General features: G+C 34.8%; 1 protein-coding gene across 1 annotated transcript in view; it reads right to left on the bottom strand.

Moving 5' to 3' along the window:
- Positions 1-3,582: 3,582 nt before the first annotated feature.
- Positions 3,583-24,987, bottom strand: part of DCN (decorin) — a 36,014-nt gene continuing 14,609 nt past the window's right edge. The window contains exons 3-8 of the mRNA XM_008934654.3: positions 20,325-20,437; positions 10,328-10,541; positions 10,026-10,139; positions 8,740-8,833; positions 6,210-6,348; positions 3,583-5,084 (exon numbers count right to left, since the gene is read on the bottom strand). Coding sequence (XP_008932902.1) covers positions 4,890-5,084; positions 6,210-6,348; positions 8,740-8,833; positions 10,026-10,139; positions 10,328-10,541; positions 20,325-20,437 — 869 coding nt within the window. The 3' untranslated portion in view covers positions 3,583-4,889. The remainder of the gene's footprint in view (positions 5,085-6,209; positions 6,349-8,739; positions 8,834-10,025; positions 10,140-10,327; positions 10,542-20,324; positions 20,438-24,987) is intronic.

Raw genomic sequence — 24,987 nt, 5'->3', positions numbered from 1 at the left:
ACCCAACTCTCCAACCAAGCAAAGTCCCACTGAATGGCAGCACAGCCTTCACGTGATTCAGCCACCCCCTCCAGTTTCATATCATCAGCAAACTTGCTGATGGTACATTCTAACTCTTCATCCAGGAAGTATACAGAGTAAAGCATATACATTCTACTGTCTGTTCTGCCATGTTAGGAGCAACACAACCTACCAATTAATACTTGTACATCTAAACAAAATATTATGACATTTACCACCAGAAATCATAATTTTCAGTATTCATCTTCTCTCCATCTGGGTGTGAGCCAAAACCAGTACCTGGTACAATTCTTCGGATGAAAATTTTCCAGAGGGATGTGATTTAGACAGTTTTTTGCTTGTTTGTTTAAAAGCAGATTTTTGTATTTAGACAATGGATGGCATATTTTGTTTAATTTCCCTTCAAAACTGAGTGACGACCTGTAGCTTTCAATTCCTCTGACTGAAAATATTGGAATTATTTGTGCGGGTAAATTTTGAAAAAATTTGTTTTTCAAAAGCTTCTTCACTATGTTGCTTACTGCAGACATACATGTGGATATAGAAACACGACATCACTCTTTCTCGTGACACTGCTATAATTTTACTATTAGTTCCCTGCTATCATATAAAAGGATGAGTGAATATATTTATTATTAAGACAATACCATTTTTTGGTATTGTCTTAATAAATGGACAAAACCATAGTTTTGTCCATTCTTTCTCTCACAGATTTATGTCCCAGTTCAAGCAGGCAGTAGAAGAGCATTAACATTCTTCTGGTCTGCTGATTTAAGACACCCACATGGAGGTAGTCTCCAAAGCTTTCAAGCAGCATAATGTACACACTGAGTAAGGGAATTGCCTGACAAAGCAGTTTTGAAGAAACCACATCTTTATATCTCAGAAAGAAAAGTGTGGAGTTTAACAGATAAGGCAAACGGCCTGCTGTTGTGCCTGTATCCAGACTGATCCTCAAGCACTTATGGCAGACTAACAGCCCTGAACTTCCAGAGCAGGAAGTAGGGCAGGAGGCCAAAGGCTGGTTTATGTCACTTAAAATGTAGCCATTGAATTACTCTAGCTGTTTGAGTGTTCGTGTTGAGTGTAATTCAAACAGCTAAACAGTTTTTGTTGCTTGTCAGGACATCCACAGATCCTTTGTTCTTTTGCAGATGGAGCTGCTGGAACATTGTTAAGGTACTGTTTTATGCTAAAATTTATCAACTCTTTTTAGTTGCACTATTTCAGTTTGAAGATGATGCACTTAATATTGAACATGTATCTCACAGCCCATGTCTCTCCTTCAGTGCTGTGCAACTTGTCACTAACATGCTCTTTAATTTATTTTTCTTTTTATTGAATGAACTACTTTCAACTAAATTAGGCCACCTCTTTTGAAAAAAAATTTGACAGACGTAGACCAGTCTCCGAAGCAAAACTGATTTCAGAGCAATGTGTGCATTCAAAGAGGATGAGCAAAAATCCATTCTTGTTCAAGGAAAGAGTATTTAACTGTGAATATACAAAAAGGCTATTGATTTCACAGCTATGCACACCTGACTTAATATAAATATAAAACCGAAACAGCAGAGTATGTGAATTTGTGTACCTTCTTTTCATAAAACCTCATAAACTTCTTTCCTCCTGGTTTTCACTAGAGAACGGTAACTTTGTTATTGTCCCTCAGTGACACTAGATGGCACTTCAGAGTAGTGGTGGGATCAGAAAGTCTGTAATCTCTAGTTATTTTGCATATGACATTAGAGACGCATTAAATTAATGTTCACTTCAAATAAAAATAATTTCTCAGCTTTCTTTTTTTTTTTTACATATGACTGTGGGGTAGAAAATTATATCTGTTTTTAGAAAAATAGCAAACATAAGCAGAAATAGATTAAAACAGAGCAGTTCTATAGCAGCTCAAGAAACCCAGCAACCAAGTTATGGGCCAAAGCTCTGTTTCCAGACCTTGGGCTTAGAGCATTTGAGTTTGTGGAGGCAACTGAAAGAAATCTATGGTCCTGGAAATTAGAGCAACCCATTCATGTCAAGGATTTAAGAGGTGAATCTATCCTGGAAATGAAATTAAATTTAATGTCACTTATACATCAGCAATCAAAAATATGATGATTGTCCATAACCTGGTGCACTATAGGAGAAATCAGCCCAAAATGGTCACAGCTTTGCCTTCAGTAAGGGACAAGATGCTTTTGGGCTCCACTAGGAAACAAGGGTATTATTCCTTATGTATTTGAGTCCTACAATTGTGACTATTTACCATTTTCATATTTTACAGAGAAATAGAGAATGCAGTGTTGGGCCCAAAGGCTTTCTACTTCAGTTCTCTTATTTCTTTCCTCCCAACTGTTTATAGATTTTGTTTGTTCTTTTTTTCTTTCTTTTGTGTTTTTTCCTTTCCTTATTTTTTTTTAAGTGGGAGAGCATCTGTTCTATATTTATATGAAAAGCAGTTTTAAAAGTATTTGGCTTCCCGTTTCTTTGAAGTCTCTGCAGATGCTGTGTGTGGATAGGATCCCATCAGTCGAACAATATTAGTGTGGCTGCACAATTTATGGAAAACCAACAACGTGTTTACCTTTTGAATTTTTCAGGATCTTGCTTAGGTCTCTAGTTATAGGATGTGCTTATTCTGTTTCATTGAGCAAGACTGGGAATGAGGAAAGCCCTGCTATCTTTGCACCCCTTGGTTATTAGCAGGGAATATATTTTATGAGAGGGGAAAACTTGTGCTTTAGCAGCAAGCAGGGGTAGAGAACATGTCATGGGTACTATGGACGACTAGACTCAGATATTTTCTTCTGGACCTAAAGTTCCTTCTAATTTGAAAGCAGAGCCTTCCTATGGGAGATTTTAAAACTACAGATGGAGAAATGGAAAGCTTGTGAATATGTTTATATGAAGCTTTAAGTAACATGTAATTGTTTTTATTTATTGTGTGAATCTCTTCTGTAAACTGTATCTGTATCTGCTAATTTGAACCAGGCACATGCAAACCCTGTACTTACAGTACCTTTGTTCTCTCTTGAAATGCCAGTGTGCAGTTTTCTGCATGAAGTCTCTGTCTTCACAACAGCAAATAGCCAACCGAGAACCAAAAGGGAAAAAACTCTAACTGATGACTTTCTGGAGGGTTTTCCTTTCAGTGAGAGAAAGATATGTACTGTTTATTATATTTAAAAATAACACTCTGAAAATGTGAAACCCAGAAGAAAAAAACAGAGGCAAGTGGGAGAAATCATTGGTTATTATATGCAGAAGATAGCTAGCAAGAGTGCAAATATACTTTTTGAGTGTAATGGCTTTAGTGAGTCATAATTGTTTCCAATTATTTACTACTGAATAAATGACAGCTATAAAAAGGCAATATTTGTTTTCTACAAAAAAAAAATAAATATGAGGTTTACACAGGGAAAAAGTTCCTTGAGGTAAAAGATTTTCACACAGCTTGCTTTTACTTTAGCTATCACCATGCTGAAGATGTTCAGTTTTCAAGACTTAATTTAGGTTGACACACTGTGTTATGCCATCAAAACAAAATGAAAGACAAACACTTTGGAGTTTGCCTGTATTACATTATTCTTTAATATAAATGACATAGAAGTTTTACAAATTAAAGAGATTGACCTTGGAGTATTAAGAGACTGCAGAAGATTCTTTCCAGGTGATGTTTTTGTTGAGTATAGGTTTAGCTTTGTAGATTGACAGTAGGAATGTGCAGCCTACCTTTGATGTGCTTGCTACTCATTGATATGGGTTGAAGAATCCCAGTTTAAAGAGGGCTCAAAATCACTCTAAATAGATACTTCTACAAATGGTGTCCCAGTAATGTCCATATTTGCACTTCTTTCACTTCATATATTTCTATACTTATGATTTTGCTTACAATCTAAATTCCACAAATTCGTCAGACGGAGGAGCCTGCATATGTCTACTTAACAATTAAAAACTTTGTTTAAACAACAAAAACAGTAAAGGATGCTGAAAAATGTACAATGTGAACAAGTGAACAGTGAATTATTTTTTTTTTGTTGTAGATACATACATGGATTGATATCAATTACTAAACCCTTATACCATACCATACCATACTCTGCAAGGCAGTAAAGTCATTAAAACTGCTCTTGTGACTAAGGTGAGAGGGATTTGAACTACAGAAATTTAGTCATCGAGCTCCAGGTATAGATTACACATTTTTTACTGCAGACTACTCAATACTTTGTTCAATACAATGATGTTAGGCCAATTTTGAATAGGAGAATGGCAACCTTTAAAGAATTATGTATACAATAAGAATTTTTTTTATTTTTCCGAAAATAATGATATTAGCAACCACTTTATCTGCCTCTGCTAAATAGATACATTCAGAATTATCTTAGAGTTATAGTGGATATTTTTAAACCTCCAGGGCTTGAAATAAATTTAAAGGAGGTAACTCTCACCTTCTCAAGTCTCAAGATGATTTGAGAGTCTTTTTTCCTCTACTATTTTTGTGTGTGTGTGGCTATAAAAATAACCTCACTCACTATTTTTTTTCTATATCATAGCTTAACAAATATTTACTCCAAATCTCATATACAGTGGAATCTGAAAACCTGCAGCACTCAGTGAACTGAAAAATGCCACAGAAAGCATGCTGGAAAAGAAGGTTGAAATAAGTCAGTTTAAAGCACAGTTGACAATTCTCTTTGATGTTATGCTTGCTCTTGTACATCTGTAATGTTTCATTTATTCTACATCAATGAATCATCTCCACTTTAAAGTGAAGTTTCTGGTATTTGGCATTAATTGTTAGCAACGATTTTTTGAACAGGCCTGTAACAAGAGATACTTCAGCTGAAACACAACCGAACCCCATCTTTAGACACCTATTTGTAATTTCCGATCTGTACTGCAGAGCGTTCATGGATACATCGGAAAGCAGAGGGCTGGATTTCCCAGTACTGCACGGGATTGCTGAAAAGACTCACACCAGAATAGCTAGCCTTTTTGGTGTTGTAGCCAAGGGGGCAAAAGTCGTTGATACCAATGGAAGCAATTTTGTTGTTATGAAGATAGACCACCTGAAAAGCATGGAAGTACAGAAGTGAGAAATAGAGCTATTGTACAAATAAGATAAATTATTTAATATCATTTATAAAAATATATTATTTTATATCATTTATTAAATGCTTGCTATGTTTTTTGCAACATTATACAGAATAACAGCACATCTTTTTTCCCAAACACATCCTTGATTCAGCTTACCTTTTGAAATACCTGCAGTACACTCAATACAATAATTTCTACAAAAAGTGCAGAAACTGTGCAAGGCAATCTAATAACATTACCGTCATGTGGTAACGGTAACCAAATAGGGAGTCAAAGATGTGTAATTATTAATAAAGTGCTGTGGCTCAGAAGCATGTGCTGTATATAGAGAATGCATTTGGTGCTAATTAGTTTCTCTCCAGCTGTAATGCTTTCACTCTCATGAGAGCAACAGCACAGGACTCAAAACCAAAGTAGTCACTAACTAATGATTTAAAATAGGTGATGAATATTAGTTTGCTACTGAGTCATAATTTCTCATTAATTTTGCCAAGCTACACACAAGGGGTGATTTACATTTGGGAGTCTTCATTCTTTGGGAGGCTTTTTTCCTGTAAAATCTTAGTCCAGGTGAAGATTTTAGCTGCTTCCAAGAGGCCATATTTCTAGATATCCAGCCACAGGGACCCTAAAAATACTGCTGAAGTGAAATGCCTATTGTATCTCTTTGCCCTCCTGAAGGCACAGCTTTGTGAGATAACAAAGGAAAGGTTTTTGGGAAAGGTTGCAAAATGTCACTGAGTAGAAATGAAAAAAAAAATCAGCAGAAGAAATGTTCTTTGAAAGTATTTTTTAAGTAAAGAGGAAATCAAAGCACGCAAAATATCTCATATTTGTTGTGGTCCCTAAGACACACAGAGACAGCAAGTGTACACCTCCAGATCTATATACCTCCATAGCCACTTCCACAAAAATCATAATAAGAGCTTTTCTGTTGTATGAAACCTTTCCACAACAATTCAAGAGTTTATGAAACTTGCATCAAGTTACCTTTTGCACAAATACCGTGTATGTTTCTGTTCAGTACTGAATAAACACACAAATACCATTTGGAATCTTTCAACTATTGCTCTCTGAGACAATATGATAAACTTTACCTGGATATATTTGTGATCACCCAGTCCACCAGGTACCCTGACAAGTTCATTGTTGTTCAAATGGAGCTCTCTCAGATGAGGTACATTGTTAAGAGAGCCATTCTCAACTGAAGAAATACTGTTGAAACTGAGACCCAATCTAGAAAATAAAAACAAACAAAAACAATAAAACAAAACAAACAAACAACCCTCCCCCACAACAAACCAACAATAAAAACATGTTAAACTTGCCCTCATAACCATCTTCCTTGAGTTGATTCCTTCTCTACATTACTGTTGTAGAAGAGATCAGACTAATTTTCAGAATTATGTCTGAGCTAGAGTCACCATGGAGTTTAAAGGAATATATTCAAATAAGCTTGGTATCTGATGTGAGCAACCATAATTATCATTATATCATTCAACTTTTGCTTATGGTACTGCATACTCTCTGAAAGGCCTTTGAAAGACTCGAGTAATTTTACAAGGAAAATGAACAAACAAAAAGGACAAATATTAGCCATCTACTAGAACTCAAGAACTCAAAAGAGAATGAGCAGTACCTACACCAAGCTCTTTCATGGAACATTTTACAGTTTAAAATACTTTAACACAGTCAGAAAAAATGTCCTGTTTCTCAAAGTTTAACTGTGCTTTAGGGTACCTATTAGACTGTTGAGGTTGAGTTGACATGATCCAGGTTATATGATTCTTTCCTAATATCTCTACAGACTTAGATGTGTAAATTAAAGCTGGTTTTGGTAGCTTGTTTCTGTGGCACAATGGGCATGCTGCCCTTAGATCATCCCATATGGTCTCCTGGAGCTCTCCCGTAGCTCCCTCCTTTCTTCATCTGTCTTCTCTGTTACGTCCAATCCTTGTTGCTCCTTGTTCACCAATCTGTATTCTGCCTTACCTCTCAACTTTGCAAAAGAGAACTTCTGATTGTGCTCGGGTTACTTGCTTGAGAACAGAGCAGAGTGGTTTATGACTTGGTGCCTGCTCTGAGCAGCTCCACATATCTACACCATGATCAACAGAATATCTTGTTTCTCCTTACAGAACAGCCACAATAGAAGCAGCCCAAGGTTAGACATTTTTATATTGGCACTTGCTGTGTAAAACTTTATGTCTTCAGATGGACTTTCAACAATTCTGTCCATGTGATGCTGCCTGTAGTGTTATCCAAGTGTGAATGTGAAAGAGCAGAAAAACTGTCATCTGCAGGACAACTCACACACCCCACAGCCCACACCTCCAATAAAGTAAATTACTCTCTACCTGAGTAGTTATCATACTGTTTTGGTTTTGGAAGTTTTCTTTATAATTTCTCTGAAGAATGTTACATTCTATACTAAACCTCTGTTATAAACAATAGGTGCCTCATAGTCCTCTATCCCATAATTATGGTATCTTTATTTTTTTCATTAAAATAAACGAACAGACATTTTTTGAGCAGAGATAAGTCTGTGATCAAATATGAAGATAAAACTAAAATGAAATATCTTATTTTATAAGCTCTAGAAAATTGCTCTAAGCTTTATCATTTGGAATTGTCAGATCCAAAATATGTGTTACTGTATACTTCATTGTATTAAATTGCTGTCCATGCCACTATAAACAGTGGTAAACTTAACTCCTATTGCTAAATAATCTCTATTTGATTTCTAGTTTTCAACTTCATTTTGACAAGCAGAATGGTTAAGAGGAAGATCCATGAATTAGATCCAGTAATTTGACTAATGGTCTGATTAATAGTCTTCTTGATCAAATAAATTGTTTTTATACTAAAGTTTTAAAGTATTATATCATCAAAATAAGTTGTAGTAAAGGCCCATTTTACTCTGTTAGCATATTTTGTGATGTGAACAAATTCACAAATAATTCCATATAACTGCTCTTTGGGAATTCTCCTTACATTTTCCTACAGTTAGAGAAACTAATTCAACAACATATTCACAGATTAGCAGATTAAAATCAATCTTACAGTGACACTTTTTCATTTTTTTTTTTTTTAATCATGTTTCTGGACCCATTGGAGACTTGCCTTTCTTGAGAAGCAAAGAAACCACTGTTGAAAGCAGTTTTGGTTCACATGTGCTTTTTTCATTAGTTTCCAGGGCAAATTGTATGACCAAGAAAACTGCATAAACCAAAGATGGACATAAAATTAAAGAAATATGATATAATCTAAAAAAAAAATCTAATTTTTCCCTTTATCTCTTTTCTTTTTTTCTTTTTTTGTTTTTGTTTGTTGTTTGTTGTTTGTTGTTGTTGTTTGTTTGTTTGTTTGCTTGCTTTTTGTTTTTTAATAAATCAAATAAACAGTTGTCTTGGACATACCTCACTCATAGTTGAAAACAGATGGAAAGTTTTGTTATAATAAAGTTGTTGGGTTTTTTTTTAAATCAGTACACAAATCCTTAGAAGCTTTTCCTGCATCATTGATGATAATGCTCATGAAGCCCAGACTGATGTTCTCTAATTGTGAGTGTATGACAATTACAATTTCAACTAATATTTTATGTGAACAGATGAAACTAATTCATACTTTGCCAAGTTGGTGAGTCCAGACAGACTTTCAGCATCAATTTTGCTGATTTTGTTGCCATCAAGATGAAGTTCAGTAAGGGATGGGGGAAGGCCTGAAAACAAGAACATCATCAAATTGCTTTTGATTATACTGGATTACTATCATTTAAAAAAAGACTTGCATTTTTAACTTTTACAGTTAAAAAAAGACTTTTAATAGCATGCTCAAGAACAATTCACTGAATGAAACAAAGAACTTTCACAATCAGGGAAAATTAAAACAGCTAGTAACAATTTATTTAGCATGAAATAAGACCAAGCTCCTAAGGTCATTACAGAACAGTTAACTCTTGAAAAATACCTCTTGAAATTCTTCCCAGATATGATTTCTAGCCTTCATGATTGTGTAAATGGGACATGCATAACAGTGCAAGAGAAAGAATTTTCATTTTAGCCAGAGTATCCACACACATAAATGTACTAACATTTAGCACCTAGGTATTTAACAAGTAACAGCAGTAGAAAATGCAATTGTAAGGATGAGGTAAAATAATTTTAAATTTTTTTTTTATTTAGGGTACATACTAGTTTACAGATTCTGTTTATCAGGGAAAAAAAAGGAAACATTTTACCTATCCAAAGACCCTCAAAGGAACATCCAAAACAGATGTGGGAAGAAAAAAATAACAACCAGTTTAAACTTTCAAAAAGTTTTCAGCCATTCTAAAATAATCAGTTGGCTGAAGTATGAATAAGTTGAATCTAATTTGTTCTGGATTGCACCTTTCTGGTTTGTTTGTTTTATTTTTAATAAATCACAATGAAGTTGTTTATGTCATAGCAATTTGCAATTAAGCACTTTTAAAAATAGCAAAGGTTGCTATTTTGTATAGGGAAAGTATTTTTGGCTTCAAACCCACAGACTTGTGGAGGGCTGATTTTATGCTTTTAGAATTTCAGGTAATTCTACATGAGTTCATATCCGCTTAATATTAATCAGGTTCAACAACCAGGGTTGGAGGTTAAAAACATTCTTCCACGTTATATTTCAGCTATGGGACAAGAAAAGCCAAATAACACAAAATGGCTTACTTTTTACAGTACACCTCTCGTGGAGCTTCTCATAACAGAGAGACAAAATTTTCCAAACTACTAAGTAGAGTCAACTGATCAAAAAACATAGTCAAGTAATAAATACTGTAAGGACTGGCTCAAAAAGCTTCTACAACATTTTTTTCCCCAACTGACTGGAAGTCACTATATTATACCTGTGCAAATCTCTGAAATATTAATTGAATTTCTTACCTTTTGGGATGCTAGTAATGTTGGTGTCCGCAATACGGATGTAGGAGAGCCTCTTCATCCCCTGAAAAGCTCCATTTTCAATGCCTGAACTCTTGATTGGATTGGTGCCTAGTTCTGCCAACAAAACATGGTCATGAGCTGTGATGCAGTGTAGGTACCTATATTCTTCCAGTCAAAACTAATTTGGAGGTACTATTTATTGGAGTGCTTCTTGGCTTTCTACATGAAATCACTGATTGAACTAAAAACAACATCTATGAAAAATACTGAGTTGCTTTTGTTATATTTTCTCATGATCATACCTAAGACAATCACTTGATTCAGTCCGTTAAAGACAGTTTTCCTCAACTTGGAGATCTCATTCTCATGAGCCCGTATCTCCTGAAGAGACTTCGGCATATTTTCTGGGAGTTCCTTCAGGTTGTTCTTAGACAGGTATAGTCTTTCCAGTTTCTTCAGAGGAGCAAAAGCTAATGGGCTTATTTTGCTGATTTTGTTGTTAACAAGGATCAATGCCTGTGGAGGAATAATGAAGGAGATCTCAGATGATCACAAGGGAAATTACTTTAGGAATGAAGCATTTAAAAATTCGTATTATTTTCTAGAGCCTTTTGGTCAATTTAGTAAGCTGAAGAAAATGCAATGCAGTATTAAAGAAAAGAGATTATAATCTTTTGAAAAAGTGAAAGATAAAAAGTCCTACAGAACAAACGCAAGTGTTGTTTCATTGCTGAGACCATATGCAGCTTCTGTTAGCATCCATAATTTATGCCCACGAATAAGTACAACCTTTCCATTTGAAAGCTGTAATGAACAAGACAGTCACAAAAGGTCCAAATATTATCATTTTTGCTTGGGTTTTTTTCTCATTTTGTTTATTCTGAGGGTATTTTTATGCCTTGCCCATCATCACACAACCATTCTAACCAGTTTCTCCTGAATAAGAAATTCTATGACTCAGTGCAGTGAAGGCACAGCCCAGCTTAATAAAAATATACATAGCATCACCTCTTTCCTCTCAGTCTTATGACTGTGCTTAATAGATTTCTATCTGATAACAGCCTCATTTTTTGCAGAGATATATAAGCTTTTTTTTTTTTGTTAGAGTAACTTTGTATGGAAGGGGAAAAATCTGAGGCATCATACTCCAAGTCCTGCAGTTAGGGATCATGGACCCACTTTGCCTTCCATGTAGGTGCCTGATCCAGTTCTCACCACTGTGATATCTAGACTCCAGGTAACTCCAAGCAAATGAGCTCTCTATACAGCTGAGGGACAAAGGCCTCCATGAAAGTTCTGTTACTTGTAATAGGTGACTCCACATGCCTCTGAAATTTTACATTATTGCTGAGTCTCTTATTGATTAATCAACCATGACACAAAAAGGGAGGAGAAAGTCCCATTACTGTCAGAACATAACACACATAATGGAAAGTATTTGATATGATACATACTTGAATGAAACTTATAATTTCATCTGTTTGCTATCTACATTTGCTATCTTACAGTGCTGCATGTTAGTTGCAGTGAATTAGGTAGAATGGACCATGTAAACATAGATATAATATCTGCTTTTATTTATTACTAGAGAATAGATACAGAGCATCTTTGTTCTCTTCCTCCATTATGCTAATTTCAGATACAGAAGAAAAAAGTTGCTGTGTATACTATAGTTAACATTCAGAGCATTTTAATACACTTTCAATATTTTCAGAATTACAATTTAGTCTGTTTCTTGGAGGAAAATGGAGCATTCAACTCATTCCACAGTCAGTTAATTATTAAAACAGTGGCAAGGCTGTCAGCATCTGTGACAGCACCTCTCTCTCATGTAAACTGAAAGAGAAGTGAGAAGATAGTTTTAAATGGTGCCTGATGTGTAGTTTTCCCCTAATGTACTCCTCTTGCAGATCATCCTGAGCAAAGCAAGCAGTGTGTTCTGTACATGGTTTCATTGAGTACACGTAAAACGGAACATATCTCATTTTAATTTTATATGTTAGCTAGAAATAACACATATGCAAGAGGAGGTAGAAGAGGTCACTCGTAGCTCAGTAGAGTATTTCCCTAACAATAAGCCTCTCCCAAAATAAGTATGTTGGCCAGTGGAAGCCATGGCCCTTACTCTCTTTTATTTGAGACTGAGCTATAAGAACTGACATGAGAACATACAGGGTACTCATCAGGTGTGGTTTCTTGATTCATCACTGCCAGAATTGTGATACAGATGTAGATTCTGCCCACAATGAAATGCAGCTACCTGTGCAGTATTAGGACACGGCAAACATCCCAGTTATTGAAAAGCGGTACAGTTTGAATTATACAGATTAATCTCTTACATTGTTTTTATTGCAATAATTGAATGTTCTACTGCTAATTACATTCTTCTTTATTTTTCTTAATTTCATAATGGATTTCTTTTCTATAGATCTCTAAGTCTACATTTAATGAGTTTGGACTCATCTAATGAGCACTTGAAATTTTTATCCTGCATCTTGCTTGGTACTGCTTCGTAATTTATTTCAGCTAAAAGCTGCATTATCTTTCTTCTTTCTTTTTTCTTTGATTTAACTTTGTTATCTTTTAGATAAAAATCTTTGGGCTGTGATTATCACAACAGATAATCTAGTATGAAATATTTCTTGATGGAAACAGGTGGGTATACATTCAGCTAGGCACTGCAATGTAAATATTCTCTTGAGTAGTTATGTTAAGAGGATGTTATATCTTTTCAGAGCAGAACTGATAGCCTTGACCAAACCCAGAAGTTATCTAGGTACCTAGGATTATTCTGTTCTGCTTTGCCAGTTCTTTCTCTGGAATATGTTAATGGTATCTTGGGGAAACACACAGAACTGTTGTTTTATTCAAACACTCAGAAAGTCTCTCAGAAATGATGGTGTCTATCAAAAGCACATTTAAAAATACTAATTTCTCAGTGGGAACATGTGTATGGTAGTATAAGGTGGGAAGGTATCATAAGTCAAAGTTTTCAACTTTTTTGTACCAGAATATCATTTCCCACTTGGACCCTCCTCTGCAAATCCTTGCTCCCAGTATTTTAAACCTGCATTATTTTTCCACATTGTTGTGCAGCTGCAAAGAAATAAAAATAAACCACACTAGAGTTTACAAGAAAAGTTTTACTATCTCCCAGAGCAACAACAAATGATGAAGACAACACACCAGTATAGCACCTGGCAAGTCATAGCCCTGGATTCCCTTCCCACTTCACAATAACTCTATTATATGCAAGACTTAAAGAACTAAGTTATTAGGCTTGGAGAAATGCTGTTTACTTTCCTCAGAATGTGTCCCGTATGGTTTGCATGCAACAAAAGCTAAACCAAATCAAAATAAAATAAAATTAAAAACTCAGGGGATTTTAGAGGTCAATGAAAACAGGAACTAGGGGAGGAAAAACCTAGGGAAAACATCTGCAGGCAGTGTTCCTGAGCAAAACCAGGTCATGTGGACTAGCTATCCTGAATAAGGACCAGATGGCATGATAGGACATTCTATGCATCCTGTCAAAGAACATAACAAAAATTTTGTACACAGCAAGGAGTAATTGGAGAGGAAAATAAGGGTAAACCTGAAAGTGCTCAAAATGCTGGACCCCTTGGTCACAGACATCAGTTGCAATGCAGCTGGTATGAAATGATTTGGCAGAAATCTGACAGCCTAGAACAGAGAGTCACAAGAAATGACACTTTTATTTGAAAATCTACCTTCTTCCACACTTCTGCTTTTAGTGGAGGAAAAAAATATTTAATTTAAAATAAATGTACTAAAAAAAAAAAGAAGAACATCAACAATTCACAATAAAAAACGCTGAGCATACAAAAGTACAGCTTTCAACATGACCTGGTACGGATGCAAAGATACATAGCCATGGGTAAAAAAAAGAGACAAGAAACAAAGAGAAAATAAAAAAGGCATAAATACATCAAGTATTAATATATCACTTAGCCAGGCTTAGAAGGTTCAGAGCAATTCCCCATGGATAAGAAAAAACTTAACTTCCATCTTCATTTTCCTGAGATAAAGCCTTTTTCCTTTGTCATAACATCGTATGTAAACATTGCGCAGTAAACACTAACATTTTTATAATATTGCACCACGTTAGCATAACCTGCAGTTAAAGTGGTGTTCAGAGAGGAAAAAGATCCAAGCTTTGCTCTGAAGATGACTTTCTTTTTAGTGAAACACCTCTGGTAGTTCTGTAGTCAGGAAAAAAGGAAAAATCACTGTGTGACAGGAATAGATGCTGGCTATGTTGAAGTCAGTGGGAGTCTGGCCGTTTAGCTGCCTCTGACATGATTTCTACCTCAAATATTTATTTCCAAAACAAAAAGGGGGATTCACAATTCAGGAAAATTTTGGAACCCTTATTGGCATGCTTTTGTCAAAACATACCCTGACAAACTGCAGAGGGAGCATGCAGTAGTCATGTAGGAAGTAGCATAGGGTTTTTCTTCTCGAGGTTACTAAAACTTACAATTTTTGACCTGTCTAGGAGTGGAGAGCAGGGGATTTATTTATTTTTTTTTTTGGTGTGTAATTTCATTATATTAGAATCTCAGGAGATTGTTCTGAGAGGTTTTAATCCCCCTTCATCTTAATTTAGAATAGTTTGAAGTGAGAGCCTTGCAGACATCAGAATTAAACTGTACAATTAGCAGCAAACTCTTATCAGCCGTACTATATAGTGAAACACCTGTTTTGCCAGCTGGGGATGGTACTCTTATCTAACCTATCAGTTTTTTAATGATGCATGCATCCTTGAGGGTTTAAACTGAAAACTCAATCCACTTACCCAATGGAATGTCTTTAATTTCCTGGGTTATGTGTTACATTTTTTCCTGGTTTTTATTACAGTTCTGCTAGGAACAGTTATTTCTTAAGAACTTTAAGCCCAGGAGCTAGGCATCTACATAAAAACAATAATAAAATTCATCCCTTTTGTTTGCCTTATGTTTTCAGTTTTTAAGTCATACTCATAACCTGGACATATAGTCAAGGTTTTCTGCCAAATTATTAGGGGCGCATGTACACTTAGGGAAAAAACAAACAACTAAATAACACAAACAAAACCAAACAAAAATAACTCAGAACTTGACATTCTTCTCTAATTGTCCAATCCCAGGATCAAGAGGACAAAACTAAGAAAGACAAGGAAAAAGGGATGACATAGAAGCAATAGGGAAGAGATGAATGAACTGTGAAGAAAGAAGATGACAAGACCCTGAAACAACCTGACAGTACAGAAGCCTGTGCAAAGTAGTTTGATCACATACACAGAAACTTGTTGAATAATCTCACAAAGTCAATGAGCCTGCTGCAGATCTAGTTTGCCTGGCCTTTGAGCTCTCACTGGTAACTCTCGTGCAACATGACTTGCACAGATGATCAGGGAGCAGCTGGCTCTACATTTCCCTTTTCCTTTCAACCCGTCCTTGTCTACTATGACAAGCATTTTTGTAATTAATTAAATTTATCACAATTGACTTGATTACTTTATTGTTGTATTCTATAATTTTTATTTTTTTTTTCATAAACTTGGTATGCTGACTCTTCCCAGAATTTTAAGGGCCTAAAAGATCTTCTGTCCTGTTTTTTTCGTAACATGAGAAGATCTTTACCTGCTGCACAGGAAAAATGTTTTTTGTGCATGTGGTATGTTGCATGCTTGTTTCAGTGGAAAATCTCATCGTGTGTTAAGGATAACGCAAAGGAGAGTCTGAGGAAATGAAAACTCTCTAAGGGAGTACTGTATTTCAGAAAGATTAAATTTTTTTCCCCTCAGAATATTTTTTAGAAACCTACAGCTGCACCAACTGGGAGAGAAAAAAAGTAAACTTTAAATATATATCTGTCAGTCCTGCTAAGAATGTCTGCCATCAATAATAGGAGGAGCTGAGTTCAGAGTAGAACCTGGACAGAGATATCTCTCCTTGTGTTTTTCACAGTATGACAGTAATTAATGATTCTTCATTCTGTGATTTACTGAGTATTGTGTTTACCTAACTTCTCTTTCTGCCTGGGAAAAGGGAACTGAACCTGTAATGACTCATCAGAAGACTGGATTATTCCATTTTTTTTTTATCTGTTAGGAGCTTTTCTATATCCCTGGAAGATGTCCTTAGACTTTTCTTCAGTTAAATAGTTTATTTATTTATTTATTTATTTATTTATTTATCTATTTAAAGAAAAGTTTAAAGTTTGAAAAGTTTAAAGTTTTTTTTGAAGAAAAATATGTCATGAAACTTTTCTAATACAATACATTATTTTTCCACTTGCTATTACTACAAAGAATGTTTCATTTTCTTTGCCCATATGTTTAGTGCTGATAATCCTTTAGTGTGGATATGGCTGCAACCTTAAGTTCCAAGCTTAAGTCTTTGGTCTTTTCCTTCAGTTTAAATAAAACTGGTTTTAGCACTGTTGTATGTACCACCATGGCTTTGCATAGTTCTGCAAGCTTCAATTAAGTAATACTCTATTTGATTTCAGGCCAATAACACATTGATCTTCTTGCACTATACTAACACCGTGTCATTGAAAAATTCCTGTTGGAAAAGCATGCAGTCACTATTCTGTTGTTTGTGCTCTTCTTATAGTGATCTATTACGCAGTAGTTTCTTTTACCTCCTTTTCCAAGTGCCAGGCATTATGCTGGTTTGCTTTGGTTTTGCCACACAGCAGGCAACTCCATGTGTTGTTTGTGTAGACTCCTCCTCTACTCTGCATGAGGGCTTACTCATGTAGTATTTTGGATTCTTTACTGTGTCCATGGGGTCAAAGTACTGAACTTTATCCAGAAATGTCAGCCTGCCTGGAAAATTCCGACAGTTTCATAGAAATAGAAGACTTTTTTCCTGGCTTTTTCCAATAGCGTCTGTTTGATTTTTTGCCACAGGTCTAAGTTATAAGCAAGTTTTTTACATAACATAAGTCAGCTCTCTGAAACCACAAAACTCAGTCCTCCACCCTTAAAAAAGACTCAAGTCCCCTGGTTAAAAAAAATAAAATCTTGTCTGTCAATTTTAAACTGAGTAAAGTCTCACTGAGTTTTTTTAGTAAAACATTAATAATTTAGTCACTTTTTCCTGGATAATTTAAAACTATAAAAATATGAAGCATAACTCTTGACTCTGGTGTTTCCTGGCAGGAATCTATTATTTGCAGGTAAATATTCCCTTAGTTGTATCCTTTTCTAATTGCTTGTCTTATTTCCACAGCTGCAAATTTTAGCTGCTCTTTTATCTACTTCGGAAAATTTCCAAGACAAAGAATATTTTTGTAGGTTCTAATTTCTCTTTCATCTCACTGCTGTGTACCCTACAGAGCAGAAGCAGCAACATTTGTGCTGAAAGAGAATCCTTGGGCAAGTTATAGGTGAATCCTTTCTTTTCTTGTTAATTATTCTGGGGTTTAGTACTAGCTGAATCTTAGGTTCAACCCAACTTGCTCATGAAAATCTCTTCTAAAACTATTACAGTTGTGGTTTGTGATATCTATAGGTATTAGGAAGGTATTTAAAAGGATTATTCAAAAGGAATAAACTGTGTATATTATCCATTTTGGAGTTTAAGGAATTGTTCACTTAAGTGATCCCTTTATGAAAAAGGTTAACTTCACTTTCTGGGTTTAGATTTTGGAACAATAATACCGACAGTTTTTGCAAATCTTCCTGTTTTAGTAGAATACAAGAAGGTTTAATAATATCTAAGAAATATTTGAATTTTTGAACATCACACATCACATCAAGTGTGACATTAACTCAAGCTATGTTTATCAGAAAAAACGATTAAAAAGAATATACATTATAGATAGATAGATAGGTAGATAGATAGATAATCACACACACACTTATCTCCTTAAAACAAAAGTTGCAATGGAGCTCTACCAACAATGTTTTTGAGTTTTATTTCCTAAAAGCAACATTTCCCTTTCACTATCACTCTGAAGAATATTTAAGTTAAAGTTGAGGAATGGGAATTGTTCCCAGCTATTGCACAGGAATATTCCTCCTGAGAGCAAAGATGGTGCCTAGTTACATAAATGTACCACATGACTAAATTATTTTGGGGAGGAGATCATAGAGTCACAGAATCATAGAATCATATAAAGGTTTCGGTTGAAGGGAGATCTTAAGAAAATCATTATTTGTTCTTGAGTAAATTCAGGAAAATTGCAGTTTTGAAGGTTATTTGTCAAAAATTTTGTTAAAGTTGTCACTTTTCTGTATGATTTCCAGTCATCCCCAAGCAAGTACTGGGTACCTTTAGGAGTAAGCCAAACAAATAATGAGGAGTTACCTATTTAATTCATTATTAAATAGTATCTGTTGCAATAAAAGGAAAGAAAGAAAGAAAAAAAAAGCAAAGAAAAAAGAAAAGAAAGAAAAGAAAGAAAAGAAAGAAAGAAAGAAAGAAAGAAAGAAAGGAAGAAAGAAAGAAAGAAAAAAAAAAGAAAGAAAGAAAGAAAGAAAGAAAAAAAAAGAAAGAAAGAAAGAATGAAAGAAAAAAAAAGAAAATCCCTTAGAGTTAGCTTCAATGAGATAAAATAGTTCACAATGGCTTAACTCATGGCAGGATGTGTAACAGACTTGAGCTTAATGCCAAGTAGGCAGGAGTCAAAATCATTGGGAGCATTGATTTTCACCTGTAATACCATGCTCTGACTAATTCAATGCAGTGTCTGAGGAAGGATTGCTAAAAGATTTATTTCACTGATAAGACTTTTGTCGTTTTTAGCACCTTGTAGATAATCTTCACTGAAAACATAGGACTTCTTTCCAAGGTGGAAGAAAACGAAAAAAAATGGAAAGGAATTAAGGTGTCAAATCTGCTCAGTAGCTAAGGAAAGAAATTGAAAATAATCTGGGAAAAAGTCATCTCATTCTCAAACCTAGCCTAATAAAATGTGATGTAGAAGTGTTTTGTTGACTTTAGGGGTTATCTATGTAACTAGATCAAGTATAGACACCCATGCTAAAATTAGATGACATGAATGTCATCATGATTGAGTCATGCAGATCCCTTCTCTATGGACAGACTGGCACTGTGCCTATTCCTAGAAATTTTTAAAAAATTATCTTCTTGATGTTGAATTGAAACAAAAATTTAAGAGGAACGTTGGAAGAAATTAAGAAGGTAAATGTAGGATTTTTTTTCCCAAGTATGAGTGGCTGAATGCAGATTCTGGTTGGAAACATTGCTTATTTGGTTGATGGTATTGGCACCAGTAATGGATAAAAAGTGGGAATTAGCTTCCTGTTTGTGAAAGAATAGCATAGCATAGCATGGCATAGAATAGAATAGACTAGACTAGAATAGAATAGAATAAAAAGAGGCTGTGAAGAGCCAGGAAAGCAAAGCCAAATAATTTATTGTTTATAATAATAAATGATCAAATAGAGTAATGCACAGAATAAACAGTTGTTGAAATTCTGGAAAAATAATATTTTCAGACATATTCCTGAGTTAGGGTATTACTTTCAGAGACAGAGAAGTAATAGCCATTTTCTGATCTGTAAAGAAAAATATTTCAACAAAACTGAAGCAAGAGTATGAGGTATAAATTGTAAGATGTTGATAAAAACTACAGACAGGGAGGAGGACCTCAGACAGAGCAAAAGAAATTTAGAAAGAGAGGAAGGTAGTTGTCTGATGGAAACTTGGAAAAGAGGTGAACCAGAAAAAATTAAGCAGTCACAGAACCCAGGAAGGAAAATATTTCAGCAAAGGGCAAATCAGACAGCAGTGATGGAAGAGACTGGCAGGTAAAGGAGGATGAGGATGGAGCTTTGCTATGAGAATGCTGTTGCAAATAAACTATTTTATTGCAGTGATTTGGAAAAATTCTTGAGCTAAAATTAGTACAGAAAATCTGCTGACAAACACGGCACATACAAATCTCTGTGAGCTCAAAGGTGGGAGGGGAAGGAACAGAGTAATAAGTGAGGGAGGTGGCAGGGTTGAGATTGAAATAACCAAGTCACTGTCCCAAAGAGACTGAAAACACAAATAAATAGGTGAGAGAAATTATGATGGAGATCAGGAGACTGAATGGACACAAGATAGGTATGATGAGCTGAAGAAAGATGAAAAACTTCTGTTGTATGAAAAGAGAATTTGCAGGAGAGGAATGGGAAAGCAACTAAAAAGGCTGGGCTGGTGGAGGAAGATCACAGAGTATTTCATCAGTTGTCCTTAAAAATCACAGTACCAGGCCAAAACCACATTTTCTCCCCATTTTTGTTGACAAATGCCAGTTCATTTATAGACTTACATGAAGATTCTTCAGGTTCTTGAAATCTCCTTCTCTAATTTCAGTGATTTTGTTGTTCTGTAAGTCCAGCAGAGTTGTGTCTGGAGGAAGGTCTTTTGGCACTTTTTCCAGACCTAACAACAGTGAAAAGAACAGACAACTGACTTTGAAAGAAACTTTAAATAAGGGACAGTATTTGTAGCATTTTCCTTTCAGTAAACACCATTTCTAGAACTCATTTCCTGGAGAAGTTTATGAAGACTTATCTGAAAGTGTTTCTGTCTCCAGCCAGTCAAAGAGAGTTTTATTTTGCTAAGTTAACCAAAATTTATTTATTCACATTTCCGTTATGCCTTTTCTGAGAATATATCTGAATTTTAGCTTGAAGAAAAAGATTTAGTTTGGGAAAATTATTTTTAACTCATTTAATTCCACTGAATTATGTAAATAAAAACTGCTTTTGGAAACAGATATGGTATTTAACAATTTCATTGTGCATTTTTGTGGACAAAGAATGTTTCCTGCTATTTAAGAGGTACTAGGCTTTTTGAAAGAGGTACAATAGTTAATTGTAATCATTTCCAGAAAAAATACTATTTGTTTGACAGTGAGTAAATTGTAGTACAGTCCACCTTAAAAAAAACCACAATCTACCTCCTCCCTTTTCTTTGAACTGAAACTATGTCCAAGTTTTCTGGAGAACAAATCGTTTGGTTTCACTACAACTGCCAAAAGAACATCAGACAGTTTGAATTAAAGACTCTCTTTGGGACTATTTTCTGAATAGCTGATATGTAAGTCTGATGAAGTCATGGAAATGAAATTATTTAGTGTTAAATAACACTTGCTTTACCCAGCTTTCCTTTCATACTGTGACTTGGAATAAAGTAAATTTTTTATATTCATTCTGATTTACCACAAAATTAAAATGTTCTTTCCTAACTAGCCTTTTCTTTATATAACAGAATACGAAATGATAAATGAATACTTGGTAGGAAAAATTTATAGACACTAATAAAGTCTCTATATGGGCATCTGGCCTTCTCTGGGTAAAACAGTCTTTCTGCAAGTAAAGGTTTTAACTAGTGTTCTTGAAGCTGTATTTGAACTCTTCTGGGAAAGATCTCTCTGCAAGTATTGCCAGTATCTACCCAGTATGATGGTGGACTGCATGATATTCTTCTCAGATGAAAGATCTATGCCTATATATATTATCTTTTTAAACCAGTATATTTTAATCTCAAACATGGAATTGCAAACACAGGGAGATATGCTTCCCACAGACAAAATATATTTTGCCCACAATGACTGTGCAGACTCCATCCATGGGCATACTCTAAAGTTGTCTAGACACAGCCCTAAGTAACCCCCCTAAGCAGGGGGTGAACTAGATGATCTCAAGAGTTGACATCTAAACTCAGAGATTCTGACATTTTGTGATACTTCACATTCACCAAAAATGTGTTTTGACACATAGAATGTAGGTTTCTCTGTCAAAGTCCGGTGTTAAGCAAAACAACTTCTCTTTCAATCCTTTTTTAGAATATATCTGTATGTATGGTTGGCTCTTATTTGGAAGGATTAAGGCAAACCATGAAAAGAAGGAAATGTTTGGTACTGTATTCAATTTTTTCAATTTACATAAGGAGCACTTTTCTGTATAGTTACTACTATAAAACTCTACCATAAACTGTAGAGAGGCACAATGATGTGTACTGAAGCTTTTTACTACAATTAATGATGTGCTAAGAATTCATTATAGATTTGGCCATATTCTTAAAAATATCTGCATGCAGATGAGGCCTCCAATTTGTCTTTTGGCACCTTGTTGGAATCTTCCAAAGTGCTGAACATGTCAGAGATCCCATTGTGTCGGCTAATGCTGTTTTTTGCTTAGCAAATTATGGAAAAAATGATGCTTTTTTAGTTGTCTATATATGGATGCAGGAGACTTAAACTTTTGAAAAGTGTTTCTTTCTTTTAATCTTACTTTTGAGTTGATAATATTAATCTGTACAGAACATATTCCATTGCCCATTATGAACCACTACAAAAGTTTGGTGTCTGAATTTAAAAAAACATCATCCCAAACACCCTTCAAATTTATTTTCCCACCCATAAGTTCTCTAACATTAGATAAAAACATTAAAATATTTGGATCAGATTTTTATTAAAATTCAGTGCAATATAAATTAACCTATCTGAGCTTTAATCACACCAGAATTCAAGAGTTTTTAAAAGAAAAATCATTCAGCCTTGGATGAATTAGTAAAAGCTTCATAAACTGACAAGAGCCAAAACTCACATCTCATCCTGTTTACTTTACTGATATTTAGTGCATAAATATTTGATCCGGATTAACATTCTTCATATTACTAAAATAACCTTTCCTCATTCAGGCATGGACTTCATTTTCACTGCAGCAGTTGCAAAACCCTCATTACCTTCAGAATTTTAGTACTAGAGTTCCAAATATATAAAAATGTGATACTGTGTAATTTGTATGTTGGTTGTCTTTGGACAGTTTCTGTCTTCAGTGAACAGGAATGATGTCAGCAACTAAAAATTCTTACCAAAAAAGCACTACTTTTTCAAGACCATAATGCTGTTATAAGTTCTTACAGTCTAGCAACTCATAGCATTTTTCACATATAAACACAAAAGTCTAAGGGTTTAATTATTTGTATTCAAAGTAATGTTAGTATATTCTGGCTGTCAGCACATTTATATCAGTAGACTGATATCTCTAAGTGTTTATGGCAGACAGTGGGGCACAAGAACTCTACAGCTGTACTTTATGTAATGCTCTTGGAACATATTTTGTAAGAACACTTGGAGAACATTTGGATTGCCACTGAAGGGATAATTTGCCAGAGACTAAACTTCAAACTAAACTTTACTTTTCAGCTTCACATGTCAGCTCCTAAAAACTTGTGTTATCCACGAATACTAGAATCAATAATTTCTGAAAGCAACAAAGTTGGACTTTAAATGTTTCAGATTATAAAGATAAGACAAATTTAATAATCAGGTATCCATTAGAGAAAATTATTTATAACATTTTCCTATCTTGTACTAGAAACTAGACAGATATACAATACAATAATTGCCTCTGCCTGTAGAGTATATTTGCCACCACTTGAAGTGTTAAAGTTATTTTATTACCTACCTCATGTCTAACTCTGTTATGAATTTCCTAAATCTGTTTTTTAAAATATTTTCAAAATCAGCTATAGACATTATATTTGATTTTTCTTTTCATGACTTATGCGAGTTTTGAAGAGCAAAGCCTAGAGGAGTATCTGATGCACATCAGCTGCTGGAGAGACCTTGCGTTATCAGTAAGCAATTTAGTACATCCTCCAGCTTCAGCTACATCAATAGGAGTTCTCCAACAGAAGAAGAGCTTATAAATGGGTGAATCTGGACACAGCCTTGCAAAATCAGCATCTAAATAATTCAGAACTAAACCGCATTTGAGGTGTGGACTGGACCAAAGCTACATTAGCTTGTGCTTCACCTTGCAGGGCCAATTCTTTATATGATGTACCTCTGGACAGAGAATGTATTGGAGGAGCATTGATGTAGTACAAGCTAACCCCTGTGCTGAAGAGTCCCTCCTTAGAGAACAATCCCTCAAACTTTTCTGGTCAGGACAGATCAACAGACAGTCAAGTCAGATGAATGAGGGAACCTGATCTGACATGACAGTGTGACAGAATTTAAATCGAATGGAGAAAATTGTAATCCTACTAGAAGCTCAAAAGACTTCTGTCTCTTGGCTTAGAATTATTATTTCCCAAAAGGATTTTTTAAATCTTCTGTCTGGGAGACAGAAATTTGGAGGGAACTGTGGGCTGTTGTTACTACTCATTTCCAAGAAATTCAAGTGATGCCTGTGTACTTCTGAAGCCATGTTGTACAGTACAACCACATGTCCACCTACAAATGCCTTCCAGTGAAATTTATGTAATACCAGCTAAATGGGGAACTGGTGTTGGAAAATGTCAGTTGAGCCACATCTCAAATTTTTAAGAACAGTATACACTGATATTCCAGCTCTTGGCTATGTTCTTTTCATACATTATAGCTTGTTTCTTAAAAAGCCATATGAAAATCTCTCATAGCAATCTGAGTTTTTATGTTAATAATCAGTGTTACATAGTTTGGTATTCAGTTACCTTGAAATATTTCAGGCCTCTGGCTCCTAAGATTAACTTATAACTGATTAAAAATTTAGATTCTATTGCCTTTCCCACTTACATTAAATTGAAAATACATATGTCTTTTTTATTTTGGTGGAATAAAACTAAGTCAGTTAGAATTTAAGTTGGTAAATAAATTTTTAAAAAATCTATTCACAAATAAGTAGAAAAGGTATAGCTCCACCCTTCCAACATCCTTGTTTACATTGAGTTTAAGAGCTTAAATATTCTGGAAATAGAAAAGACTTCATTAACCAGTTTATGTATCTTAGTCAAAATACAATTTTAATTTGCACTAAAATATTTCTTTGGGACAAATCATGACTTCCTTATAGAAGCTGAACAGCCATCAGTTTCTGTAGCACAGGTCAAAACTGTATTATCTTACATGGATTTTTAGAAATAGCAATTTCCTACTGTTTTACTTTATCAACCTGTAGCAAACAACTATTCCCACCAGTGTACATGTATATGTCTAA

This window comes from Manacus vitellinus, unplaced genomic scaffold (assembly GCF_001715985.3).
Source record: "Manacus vitellinus isolate BGI_N305 unplaced genomic scaffold, ASM171598v3 scaffold_5_pilon, whole genome shotgun sequence".
NCBI classification, from domain to species: Eukaryota; Metazoa; Chordata; class Aves; order Passeriformes; family Pipridae; genus Manacus; species Manacus vitellinus.
This window is presented reverse-complemented; position numbering and strand designations above follow the sequence as displayed.